At 49.4% G+C, this 14,181-nt stretch overlaps 1 protein-coding gene across 1 annotated transcript in view; it reads right to left on the bottom strand.

Moving 5' to 3' along the window:
• Window positions 1-13,854, bottom strand: part of CDYL2 (chromodomain Y like 2) — an 89,317-nt gene extending 75,463 nt beyond the window's left edge. The window contains exons 1-2 of the mRNA XM_029924214.1: window positions 13,813-13,854; window positions 13,074-13,250 (exon numbers count right to left, since the gene is read on the bottom strand). Coding sequence (XP_029780074.1) covers window positions 13,074-13,250; window positions 13,813-13,854 — 219 coding nt within the window. The remainder of the gene's footprint in view (window positions 1-13,073; window positions 13,251-13,812) is intronic.
• Between the last annotated feature and the right edge of the window lie 327 nt (window positions 13,855-14,181).

Here is a 14,181-nt window from a genome sequence, read left to right as displayed (position 1 = left end):
TCTGGGCATAACAGTGGCTCAGGCCATAGGGCCTATGGGGTCTTCTAGGGACCATTCTGGTTACCCTGCATCATCCTGTGGCTCAAGGAGAGAGACAAGTGACCAGCCCTCCTTCCAGAAGTGGACCGTGGGGGCCAGGGTCTACTCCAGGCCTGGATCCTGCATATGGGCTCCCCTGAGTCCTGCCTCCTGCCTCCTTGATGGGGATTCCCCCATCCCCTCCCAGAACCACACCTAGACTTGCCGGAACTTGATTAACAGCCTCACCCTGTGGAACCAACATGCTAGAATCAAACCTTGCATCCAGGTAAGCTCAGGGGCCCCACTCCTGCCTTCCCAAGTGCACAGACTCTGTGTGCCCCCCACAGCACCTTATACTCAACCCCAAAGCTTGCATGGGGGGGGGGGGACCTTTTGAGCTGCACAAGATGGCAGATGTGTGCATGTGGTCAGGGGGCACCAGAAAGAGATCAGTAAAAACTCAAAATACCTGAGTTGAACAAAATGCTTGTTTGCCCTACCAATCAGTCAGATTCATCAGTCAGTGCTCTCTGAACACTCACCAACTAACTCCCTCCTTTCCTTCCTTACCCTCTCATCACCCATGCCAGAAATCACTAATCAATTATAGCCTCCACCCCAATCACCCAGACTAACCCAGGATGCTCGGCACAGAACGCAGTACACAAAAGCACTGAGTAGATTATTTCTTCAGTATAACACTCTAGACAGCCAAGGCCACCCTCTCTAGTTCGGTGACTTTAAACGCCCCAGGAGGAAGACAGCCTCCGAGAGGCCCGAACCCACAGCCTCCTCAGGCTGGCTTCCCCAAATTCCAGACATTGTAGTGGCGTCATTCTGATGCCCAGGCCCAACACTGAAGTCATAACCCTTTCCTGATTTTTAACAGAATTCATTTTATGCAAAAAAAAAAAAAAAAGTCCTTGTTTATAACAGAATGACCGAGTCCGGCATGCCACAGAGACAGCCCCATAAAGTTAGGGGAATGCAGTTTGGGTGAGCCTGGGCGTGCGTGGAGTGCTAGTAATTCAAGGCACTATAATATAAGGCACAAGTGTTTCATCGCCTTTCGCTGGGAAAACTTCAGTAAGAGATCATCCATGTCCCTCGGACCGTAATGCTTTCTCTCCAGTAGGACGTCAGGAAATTGAGGCAGGCTACAGCACCTTACAGTTACCAAAAAGCAAGACATATGGTACCTCTTCCAGCAGAAGGGCTCAGGCACCACGCTCCTCATCGCTGGAGAAAAGACAGTGCTCTCCCCTCCCCTCTCTGTCCCATGGGAAGGTTGAGGAAGATGTTAGGTCAATGGAAAAAACCAAATGGGGGGGGGCGCCTGGGTGGCTCAGTCAATGAAGCATCCAACTTCAGCTCAGGTCATGAGCAGTTTGTGGGTTCAAGCCCTGCGTCAGGCTCTGTGCTGGAAGGTCAGAGCCTGGAGCTTGTTTCAGATTCTGTGTCTCCTTCTCTCTCTGCCTGTCCCCGCTCACGCTGTGTCTCTCTCTCAAAAAAATGGATAAACATGTAAAAAAATTTTAACAAAGAAAAAGTGGAATGGGATGGATGCAGACGAGGAAACTCATTCACCCAAGAGGAACTGGAGAAGTCACATCCTTACAAGGGGACAGCCTCATCACTCTCCTCCAAGGGTGCCAACACCATCTCATTTTGAGGATGAGGCTCAGAGAGGATTCCCGTTGAGGAGAAAACTCAACCTGTCCCTTGACTGCCAAAGGCACCACTGTACTCAAGAAGCAATCAAGAAATATTCGCTGATGGTCAAGACTTCCTTTTAGAATTGAGTGAATGCATGAATCAATGGCATGTGGTTTGTCCCCCTGATAAATGGAAAATACTAGAAGCTCATTTTGAAGTACAAATTGTTCTCAGTTCCAAAGTAAGAAGACAGAGCATACAGGAATCAGGTAATGATGGAATCTTTATTATGAAGTAAAACTGATGCAATCTTTATTTATTATAAAGCAAAATGAGGCAATTACCTATCTACATTCTTATTTTTAAGTACAAGGATAAAAACACTCTTCTGGCAATGCAGCCCCTGTTTGCAAATTGAATAGAAGCGTTAACCTCTGAGCAAGAGTAAATACAAATAGAAAAGGTACACTGAGTTCTGCTATAACTTGTTTTGAAAGCACAAATTTGCTCCAACACAATTCATAGGCAGGGACAAGCGAGACATAATGTGAGTTTTGCATTTGCTTGGACACGATTCTCATCCACGAGAAATATGAGGCGGGGGCAGAAGCCCCCACGCAGATGAATGGAGCCCCCGAGGACACCCCAAAGGCGCACACACCCGGCTGCCGGTCACCTTGGTTCCCCACGTGCGTGCTGTCCACCCTGTCCTCAGGTCAGCCAGCCCTCCTCGCCCCACCTCGGGGCCGCTCACAAGCAGCTGGCCTGCTCACACCCACCTCTGAAGGCCAGTGTGTGTCTCAACCGGTGCAAGCGGGCAGAACTGTGTCCCCTTCTTTCTTTACTGTCACTGACAAACGTTTTGACTTTCGAGCCTTAACCTCTGCTTTTCCCATAAGCCCTGATTCTGGGAAGCGAGGTGATGTTTAGGGACACCTAGGTCATGTGAGAGCACAATCTACTGATGTGAAAGATCGTTCTTTTGCGGTTGGTGACCTGAAGGCAGCACACAGCGGTATAAATCGGCATTCCCCTTCTGACAGTCCTCTGGCGCTATTTACCAAGTTATGTCTATGTCCTTTGGCCAAGTAATCCCATGTCTTTTGACCAAGTAAACGAGGATTACGGACATAATCCAACAGGAAAAAGGAAACTAGATGTGTGCGTGAAGATAGATGTGCACTGTGACACCAGTGTGTGTGTGCGTGTGTGTGTGTATACAGCTACCAAACACTGTAATCACAAAGGCTGTGTAACCAAACCGGAAATGATGGTAACATATTGTTTACGTGAAGTGGGGAGAAGGGATGTAAACTGAACAGCGTGAAAACAAGAACTGAGAATCCAGTGCTATTTGCTCACCACGTGCACACGCGGGATTGGTGTTTTAAATGTTTAGAAAGCTCAGTCACCAAGAAGGGTTTTAAATGTGCTAATTTTCAGTTTTGCTAAAAAATCAGAAATAGTTCTTCACTGCGTATCACATACCCGACGCACTATTTATTTCAAGATGTGAAGGAAGTGATTTAAAATTTTAGTTACATGAATACATATTTTTGTAACAGGACCGATCCGAATCCTGAACTACAGCTGGTTATCTTCAGTCACTAAAACTAATTTGCAGCCTTGATGTTGCTGTAAATATGGAGACAATAGTCCCTCTGCAGCATGTAAACACACAGGGCAAAACATACCAACAGAAAGTGAAGGTTTTGTCGACCGCCTGGCAAACCCGCGCCATGCTTAGACGCGGACTGTGTCAGCGGGAGAAACATGGGTGGGAGGGTTTGATGTAAGCAGGGCTATCACCATGAAGACGGCTTTCTGGACAAACAAGCTGGCCAACAGGAAGTGGGGTGTTTTCGTGTTCAGCACAGGAGAAATCACCCAGTGGAAAAATACGAAGCCCGTACCTTGACCACTGGGGTCAAAACCTCTTAATTAGCCCAATGTCTCCTGCAGAGAACCATTGACTGTGGGGTGGGGAAGGTTAGGGGGTGGGCAGACAGGCCTGTGTGCATACCTGGCGGGGGGGGGGGGGGACGGAATTATTTGGAATGTTTAAATCATTCCAAACAGAAAGTCCTGTTTTTATGAAGGTTTCATGAGTCCGCCTTCCCACACCGAAGAGCTCTCTCCTCCTCTGAGCACCTGGGATGCACTGAGGACCAGAGCGCTCAAGCTTTGGACCCTTAACAGTTGTGGGATTCAACGGAAGCCACTTGCTGTGTGCCCTCAGCAAATGACTTTACCTCTCTGAGCATCCCTTTCCTCTTCAGAAATGCAGGTATAACAGGATCTCACGTGGTTGTTCTGTGCAACAGATGTTTTTAAAAGAAACACACGTGGCCCTAAGAGGGGCTTAATACATACTCATGAAATCTGAAGATTAATTTTTCAAGAGACACTTCTGTGGCCTCTACTCCAAGACTTTCCCCTATGCCTGATGTCCCCAGAAGGAACACACGTGCTATGACACTGAGGGGTAGAGAATCCAACAGGATCCTGAAGTATCCAGTATCCAACCCACACTGGATCAGGCCAACCAGCTTCGCCAGTAGGTGTGGGGGATGGTGAAGCTGGGAGGCAAGAGAGTGTGAAGTGTTAAGAAATGTTCTCACTAAAAAAAAAAAAAAAAAAAAAAAAAAATTCCAACCCCTGCTCATTGTGATTCAACTGAATGCAATTACGTTTGTGCCTGCTTTAAAGTCATGTCCAAAAAGTCCCTCAAAAATAACCCCTAGATCACCTGGAGTCTGTGCACCTAATTGCTGGTGTAAGTTATTGCTGCCTGGTGTCCTTCATTTGTCCTTGCACTTTTCTCAGATTCATTCAGCAGCCTTGTAGACATGCTGGCTACTGGCTCCTCCACACGTCGGCCCTCAGGGCTCCCGGCTGCCTCCCCACAGCAGCAAGAAAATGAACACTCCCAACCCCAGGAAGCAGCCCCTGGGGCAGCGGCACCCCCCTCCGCCACATGGGAGAAGGTGGGTGGCCAGAAGGAGGCAGGAAGGAGCACTCTGGAGGCCTGAGCAGGGCGCTTGGGAGAAAACTCCGAATGCCCCCACCCTGGCAGGTGCATAAGGTATCACTGCCCTCCCAGGGCACAGGTCTGAGAGGAAAAGGAAACGAGTGGCTAAAAGGAAATGCAGTTGCCACCAGACACATCTCTTCCTCCTCATCTGATTTATGTAGGATGGACAGCTGGCCTGTCAATTTGCTGTCCGTTAGGTATTGCCAGCTCAGTAACATCCAGCCCCAAAGTGCCCTGGCCTTCCTTGGTAGCAAAGGTGGACTTTCTGCCATTACCTAACAGAGGGACAAAAGAAGGAGGCCACACAGATATTGGAAGCCAATGGCACCCAGATCCAGTGGATGGGGCTTCATTAATAAAGCATTCAGCTGCACGCAAACTTGAACAAGAATATCTCTCCAAGACAGTGTGTGTATGCCCTTGAGGGTTTGGCCTATGATCAACTGAGCTCTGTCTTCTCCTCCGCCCCCTGCTCATAATGGCCCCTGCGATGCCCAGCACACAGCAGGTACGCACTAAGTGCTAGGTGTATGCGTGCAAGAGGCAGTAGAGGTATGGATGAACGCACAGATGGATAAATAGCTGGACGAAGTTTTGAGGCAAGCTGAGAGGGGCTGTGAGCACAGTGCACAGAGGGAGCAGTCTGAAATAAACTGAGGTGGCTACACCAGATTATCATCTGCCGTTTGTTAAACAGCCATTCAGGAGACTGGCAGTCTTTTTAAAATTAAATCAAATGGCCACTTAGATGCCCTGTAGCAGCAGGCATGGGTTACGGTTCAAGATGTTCTATTTGCACATTGAGGCTGAACCCAGAGTTCAAAATATTCCTCTGAACCTCTGATTACCTTCAACCAGAGTCAACAGTCATCTAGAGATGACCGAGACCTTGATGTTTATTTGTTCCACCACCCTGCCTCTATCGGAAGGGTCTGTGGAAGTGATCCTGTGTGACTTGTGTGGCTAGAGCAAGTGCCATCCATTTCCGCTGGGCTTTCTCGGGACACTCATTCTTAAAACGCTGCAGCCATGATGTGAGGAAGCCCAAGCGAGTCCACGTGGAAAGAACTCATGTAGGTGCTCCAGCTAACAGCACGACTCAGGTCCTAGCCAACAGTCAGCATCAACCAGCAAACATGCAAGCAAAAATGCTTCCAGAAGATTCCAGTCCCCAGCTGTCAAGTCATGCGAGGATTTAGGTCTTCCCAGTGGAAGACTCAGACACTGTAGAATAGGAAAAACCCATTCTCTTATCCCCAGTGTGAATCCCTGACCCACGGAATCCAGGAGCATTAAAATAAAAATGTTTTACAATTAATTGATTAGCAATGTTAATTGGAACTCTAGACCTGAAATACTGTCCCCAAACCCAGACCACTTAGCTTGAGCCTTGACGCTGAGCCTCTGTCCTGTGAGCCCCTAAAAGGAAGGGGGTACCCTTTCCTCCTACAGCCTTACATAATTTTTAGGGTCTTAATACCAAACACCAACAAAATAGAGAAATTAAGGGGCTGCTGCCGACCTGGTTTGTCACCCACCATTTATACACCTGTTCTGCATCTTGTACATTAGATTAGACTTGCTATAAGTTCTGGCCACTTCAAAAAAAAGTCATTTATCCTATCCTTGACCCCAGCTCTCTCTGCTTCCCAGCTGTTCTGTCCCATAAAATCCCAACATACCTCATCCAGATGCTAACCTGGAAACCCTGAGAAGAAATACCATCTGTGCTCTTCATATTCAATCCAACTAACTCTAAGGCTCACTTAAGGCTGCTCAGTGAGAGGTAAATTACTCCAAAAATAAACTGATAGTCCGATATCCCACTTAGAATGTTTTTTTAACATTTATTCATTTTTGAGAGACAGAGAGAGACAGAGAATGAGTGGCAGAGAGAGGGAGACACAGAATCCGAAGCAGCTCCAGGCTCTGAGCTGTCAGCACAGAGCCCGATGCAGGGCTTGAACCCACAAACTTAGAGACCATGACCTGAGCTGATGGGATGTTTAACCGACTGAGCTATGCAGGCACCCCAGACTATCACTGACATGTAACCAAAGACTCCACTTTTAGAGATCAAATGAAAGGAGAGCATTTATCAAGCTCCTTCAGCAGACCGAAGACTCCACAGAGCAGCTCCAATATAATGCTGTAACCCAGCCCTCCAGTGGGAGGTCCCCAGAGCCTTGGAGCATGCTCGCAGCCCTGGGAGGCACCCAGGTTCACACATAATCCCCACTTAGAAACATCAGTAGCCACTGAGGGGTGCTTAAGCTCCTGCATATAAGTGGACACATCTTACTCAACTGAAGGAGCAACTGATAGGAGATCCAAGTAAGTGTAACTGAAGCATGACGCACGGACAGAACCGGGACCCTGGTCCAAGTAAGCTAACCATGGCTGCGCAGGCCAGAGCAGCAAAGTGGCAGAAATGGTTGTCCGGCTCAGACCCCAAAGGAGGAGGGGCTAGGGAGCACACACAACCTTCCTGGGTGTTGGCACTGGCCTGAGGATACAGGGATCCTGTGGGCCCCAAGTCATACGGTCAACAGTGACCCCAGGCTTTGGAAGCCCTAAGTACCACCGCTACACCACAACAAAGCCAGCTGTCCAAGGGAAGTAGTTATCTTGACCACCACAGTGTTTGCATCCTTATCTGTCATATCCAAGACCTGTTATTTTACCTCCTAAATTTTCTTCGAAGACATTTACAGTTCTCGGCATTATGGAAGGGCAGGGCACCGCCTCACAGCAGCCCTCCAAACAAAATCCCTATTCCAGGGGCGCCTAAGGTGGCTCAGTTGGTTAAGCGTCTGACTCTTGGTTTTGTGAGTCATAGTCTCACAGCTGTGAGTTTGAGCCCCACATTGGGCTCTGTGCTGAAGGTGCAGATGAAAGGACACAGGTCTGAACCAAATTGACTCCATGACAGGCTTCAAGTTTTCCCTCTGACCTTGGAGGCCTAAGTGTTGGTTTCTCAGCATCATTAGACAATAGAAGGGCACAGATTGCCCAAGGCAGGCGGGACCACCCTTGTAACACCCAATCAGGAAAGGCCAGCTAACACCCTTAACACTCCTAAGGGCGGGCCTAGAGATAGAAGCTATGGATACTCACTTTTTGCTTAAGGCAAGTTACACCCTACGTCAGGGTCCTGGGTCCACTCTGTAATTGGTTAATACTCTAAATGTTGTGATTGGGTCCCGCCAAAAGTAACGAACACTCTGGACAATGTGTATGGTTAGAGTTACTGCCAGTGATGTTCTGTGATAATGATTGGATCACTGTACCTGTGTCACAATTTCCTGTAACTCCCCCTTCCCAAAACCCATAAAGGCCCACCCCGCCTTTGTGTGGGGCTCTCAGCACGGATCCACTGTGCTGGTGAGGTCTGTGAGCCCGAGTTTAGGCCCGGCGAGCCTAAGCCCATAATAAAGCCCTTTGCTTTTGCATGCGTGACTCGGTCTCCCTGGTGGTCTTTGGTTTTGGGGGACGATATTGAAGTCTGGAAATACCACAGAGGCTGCTTGGGATTCTCTCTCTCCCCCTCTGCCCCTCCCCTGCTTGCACTGTTGCTGTCTCTCTCAAAATAAATAAACCTAAAAAAAAAAACGAAATCCCCTTTCCCCTATTTCATCTCAGCCCCCTTCCCCACATTCCACACACTGCTTCCAGAGAGATTTCTTTTTCATATCAAAAAGCTAATCATGTCACTCACCCCCTCATTCCCATTTAGAACTCCAGTGGCTTCCCCGTGCTCAAAGGAGAAAGTGCAAAATCCTTCATATGGTCTACAAGGCACTGAAGTTTGGCATCTACATCCACCTACACCACCTGCCTCCTCACTCTCTTCTCCTGCCACTTTCTGGAATCATCTATACCTCCCACCCTCACCTCAGGGCCCAGCCCTGATGCCCTGGAGGATGCTATCATCTCCCAAACCTCTTGCTCTAATTAACTCCTACCCACTCCTTAGATTCAAGGAGAAGTGGGGTCTGAGCCAGACTTCCTGGGTTCAAAGTCCAGCCCTGCCACTGACTAGTAGCTATGCCCTGGTGGGAGTGGGGGGCAGAGGCCTAAACATCTCTGTGTTTCAGTTGCTCTGGGGATGATAATCACAGCTGTTTCATGGGGTCATTATGAGGACAAAAGAGTTAACATGTGTAACTTAGGTAAGAACAACTGCAACAGGACCAGCACATAAAAAGCACTCAGTAACCATTAGCTCCCTATTCTTAAATAAACTCAAATATCCCTTCTGCAGAAAGAAGGGTCCTCTGGGGCTCCCCACAATAAGATTCCTGCTTAAATGTTCTTTGCTTCGAGCACTGCCTGCTTCATAATTCTGTATCCTTTAGTGGGACTATTTGATTATTGTAGGTTCTACCCACTGGTCACAAGAGTGGGGTATATGTCCATTTTCGCTCAACCAATATGCCGGTACATGGCTCCTGATATACAGGAGATACTAAAAAATTCTATAAAGGATGGACAGATAGATGGGTAGATGAATGGATGGATAGGCCGATAAAAGAGTAAATGAATGGATGACTGGATAAATGGATGGATGGATAGATGGATACACAGATGAGATGAAAAGATGGAAGCCAAATGAATGGGTAACTGGATGGATGGAGGGAGGGAGGAAGGGAGATATTCCAGATGACAGAGAGTGTGGAGGCTAGCCACTGTTAACTACCCAACCTTACACCCAGCAGCTTTACCTTCAGGAGTTACGCAGAATCCTGGACTACCTTGTGCACCTTCTATGATGATCTTGAACATCACAGTTCTTTCCCACCTCACTATTTTTGATGGGCCCCACTTTACACACCAAAGGGGGACTGAATTTCCTGACGGCAGGACAGCAAGATACCCTAATGGTAAAACACTGAACACAGCCACTGCCCCAAAGGGAGGTCATCAGAGACAGAGGTAGCCTGAGGAGGGGCATTCGAAAGCCCCCCCCGGCCTCCTTCCAAGAGTCTACCAGGGTGACATCTAAGGAGGCCGCTTGCCCCCCCAGGAGCCAAGAAGTGAAAACCTCCATGAAAAACCGGAGATTGAGCCAGACCCTTTCTCAGGTCTTCTCGACGATCAGAGAGGCATTCGTGACACCTGCTGGGGACACGCAGCAGGGGATGGACAGATGAGGTCCCTGACCCTGGGGGTTAGCCACGGTATGTAGAAGACATATAGGAAACTGATCACTAAAATAAATGATTAGTTAATTACAAGTGGGCAGAGAACAGGGCATGGAAGTGAATGTTGGGGTCCGGGGGAGGGAGGGCTCTCGGTCATATACCAGAGATTCCCTGGCGTGCAAAATGTGACATGACTCTTAGAACACTTCTCCCATGTGGTTTGTGGAGGCAAAAGAGGGGAGCACTGAGGGGGCCTTTTTCTATTAAGCCTCTCCTCAGAAAGGCCAAACAATGCTAGGAGGTGCTCACAGAGAGGCGCAAAAGGTGCCCAGCCCTCCCTACATGTGCAACGTGTTTCTGTTGTCCTGGGCGGCTGGGTGGTTTCCCAAGCACTGTCCCGAAAGCATCCAAGAAACCCAGGAAAGGTGACTATCCCCACTTTACAGATATAGCAACTGCGGCTCAGGTGGGGTCAAGGGAGTCGGTCCCATGGCTGAGCCAGTAATGGAACCGAAGCATGTTCCCCAAGCACATGCTCTCGCTGCTAAACCAACACACAGGGAGTGAGACGAGGGCTTTGCACGAAACTGAGGGGCCTAACTGAAAATAAAATGTTGGGACACCTGGGGGGCACAGTTGGTTAAACATCCAACTTCGGCTTAGGTCATGATCTCACGGTTCGTGGGTTCAAACCCCATGTTAGGCTCTGCGCTGGCAACTTGGATCCTGACGTCTGCTTTGGATTCTGTGTCTTCCTCTCTGTCTTCCCCTCCCCCACTCTGCTCTGTCTCTCTTTCTTGCTCAAAAATAAACATTAAATAAATAAGATAAAATAAAATAAAATAAAATAAAATAAAATGCTAATGGGGGCGCCTAGGTGGCTCAGTCGGTTGAGCGTCTGACTTCAGCTCAGGTCATGATCTCGCAATTCGTGGGTTCGAGCCCCGCATCAGGCTCTGTGCTGACAACTAGCTCAGAGCCTGGAGCCTGTCTTCAGATTCTGTGTCTCCCTCTCTCTCTGACCCTCTCCTACTCATGCTGTCTCTCTCTCTCTTGCAAAAATAAATAAAACATTTAAAAAATTTTAATAAAATAAATAAAAATAAAATGCTAATGTATAATAACTGTCAAAATAATCTGCAAGTAAAACTCACAACTTGTTTAAAGATGGATGAGAAACTGTCACATGACAGATAAAACAGTGACAACCTCATGGCTTCCATGACCCTGACATGCACAATTCCATCTGCTCCTCACATCAACTCACTGATGAAGAGGTTAGAACCATCATACCGGAGTTATAGATGGAGAAACTGAGGCTCTGGGGGTTAAACTGCTTAAGGACCAGCAGTTGCACCCAGGCCTACCTGCCCCGGTACCTGAGATCCATATCACCTGATCATCCTAATCACAGCTGACTTGTACTCTGAGGCAAGGCAGGCTGGATGAGAACTGGCCAGGCTCAGAAGCAGAACTGGCCACTGGGAGGAAAAGATGCAGCTGAAAGAGCTCAAGTCCAGTCTGGTCAGTGTTAGCCTGATGCTGAAGGCTTCAGCGGCAGATGGTGGGTGGCGTGTCATGGAACCCAGGGCAGTGGGCCAGCAGGTGGCATGGGGAAACCTGCCCAGGTAAGAGGGTCCCAGCAGCCAGGCCTTTGTGGAGACAGAATCCCAGTCCCGAAGAAAGGTACTGACCAGAGCAAGGCAGGGCCTGGATCTGGAGACACCAGGAGGGTACAAAGGAGGCAAAGGACTTGGGGTCAGGGAACAACGCAAGGATCCAGGAGCAGAATCAGGAAGCCAGGCAGAATTGTTCCAGGTGACAAGACCAAAGTTCTGAGCCTGACGACTTAAATGCTCCCAGAGAACTGAGCGAGAGACCTTGAGATTCCCAGAGAGCTCCTTTGAAGAGAACAGCGCTCTTTTGGCAAGTAGTGACTGAGCACCTGTTATGTCCCGGGCCCAGGCGAGGCCAGGCAGCCACAGTCCTTACCCACCCTGGGCCTGAAGTCCAGGGCCGTGTCTCGCAAGCCAGAGTCTGGGGACCCACTAGGATGACTGTAAAAATGCAGATTTTCCCAGTCCTTCCCCAGGCCTGCTGAAGGAGGCTACAACTGGGAACTGTGTGGCCTTGAACAAGTCATCTAACTTCTCAGGGCCTCAGTCTGTCCATTTACAAACGGGAGCTGGAACAGGACTGATTCATGGGTTCCTGTATGAAATGATCGTACTCAGCACATAACAGGGATTCAACACAAGCCAAGATCATCACCACCATCATTTTCGTTTCCTGCATCATCATCTGGAATCGAGTCTATGAGTCTTCATTTTAATAAGACCACTCACTAGTCATTGGCATGCAATCAATTTTGTTTTTACCTCTGTGGTTCCTGCTTTTCTAATATGGGGACCAGCCAGCAACTCAAAACTGAGACAAACAACTATCCACACCCCAAGCTCCCCGGAGGAAACCACGGTCCCCTGGGATCCCAATCCTGAACCCCTACATGCTGCCGTCCATCCTGGGAGGCTAGACAGAGTGACAGGAAACAAAAAGGACGTCCCCAACAAGCTTCCCACTGTGCAGTCATGGAGGACAGGAAGCACCTTGCTCGCAGCTTGTGTCTGTCTGTGCAGAGTTTGTGACAACAGACTCAGCCCAAGGGGAAACCGAGGTCTTGCTCACCTTCTTTCCCAGCCCAGCCCTCTTCTGGCATTTCTGCATCTACAGACCTGTTAATTCAGGGGGGCTTGCAAAGCACCATCGATATTCCCTGTGCTGGATCATTTCCCAAAAGTGTCCTTTCTCCCATGCCTCCCAGCCTTTAATTACAGAGCAAAATACCATTTAGGCAGAAACAGGCGGGCTGGGAAGGAGAGTGGGAAGAGGGGAATTCAGGCTCCTCCAGGGCCCTGAGACTACACAACATGCACGCTGACTGAGGAGATGGATGCACTCGGCTGATTCAGGGAGCACACCTCCGTTCCCTCTACCCCTTCCCTCCCCGTGGACACCCCCGGTCAACGCTGGATCCTGGAAACCACTGACACTCACCAGAACTCCAAATGCCAGGAAACCAATGAAGCAAGGACTAGGGACGAGGTCTGCCTGCCCAGATTTGACGCTACTTCCTGTCATGTTTGTGAGCGGTCACCATTCAGTGCCCGAGGACCGGGCTGTACAAAAACCACCCACGCACATGAATGCCTCCAACGAACCTTGTTGTCGTTTTCATTTGATCCCAACAGGAAATACCCTGGCGCTCTTCTAAAGAGCAAAGCACCACGGTGCTCTGCCGACAGCCTTTCAAAGTTGAGGGCAATTTGCCAGGAGCTGTCTACTCGTGCCTTCAGTGCGGCTTCAGAACTGGTCGATGCTGCCCGAAATGCACGGCCCTGGGCGTTTCTCCCTGGGACTCAGGATGCATTTTCCTCCTGGGCCCGCATGCAAATGAGGGTCGGCTGCAGCTACACGCACCCTAGAGAGTGACCGCGTCGGTGGGCTTCTAAGATGTGCAGTACCGCTTCTGGTTTTAAAATTAAACCCTGAGAGCCGACCAACTTCAGAAATGGAGCATGTGTGGTTGTTTAAAGGCTTTCTTTAGAGTCACCACCGGGGTAACTGATCTTAAATAAGAGAATAGACTAAAATAACCAGAGAGAACCCACATCATTATCATGGTGAGGAAGTGGCGAGAGAGAAGATGGTGTGCTCAGACTCAAGAGACTGAACACAGTCAACACGCTTCCGCTGCGACCCCAGAAAAATGTCACCTGCTCGCAGGCAATCAGATGCATCCTCCTCAGTGACCCCAGTGCCCGACAAAACCAGGGGTACAATGAGTCACGAGGGGAACAACCCCCACAGGACAGGGACATTAAGGAGAGCGACTGCTGCTGTCTACTGGCTGTCCCCATGGGCTGGGTCTCATCGAAGGCTTCACATGCAGGAACTCACCGATTCCTCAAAGAAATCCTCTACGGTAACCACTGTCCTCATTCCCATCTGACAGGTGAGCAAACCAAGGCTCAGAAAAACTAAGGTGTCTGTCTAAAGTCACGCCCTGCGGGCTGGATTCAAACTGACTCCAAAGCCTGAGCTTCTGAGCGGAGAACCGCTGCCCTGCAGGAGAATCCTTCCACTGGGACCTACTGGAAGTGGCCCCATCCACCCATCCACTGCCCACAGAACCTGACGTCAGGGCCCCGCCCCCTACCCCACTGCACACCGGGGGGGGGGGGGTGCTGGCAGCAAAGCCAGGGAGAGAGTCCGACCACTGCCCAGTTCTGGTACCTGCCAACTCTTCCAATGCCCCCTGGGGAGGTC

Source organism: Suricata suricatta, chromosome 16, assembly GCF_006229205.1.
Source record: "Suricata suricatta isolate VVHF042 chromosome 16, meerkat_22Aug2017_6uvM2_HiC, whole genome shotgun sequence".
NCBI classification, from domain to species: domain Eukaryota; kingdom Metazoa; phylum Chordata; class Mammalia; order Carnivora; family Herpestidae; genus Suricata; species Suricata suricatta.
This window is presented reverse-complemented; position numbering and strand designations above follow the sequence as displayed.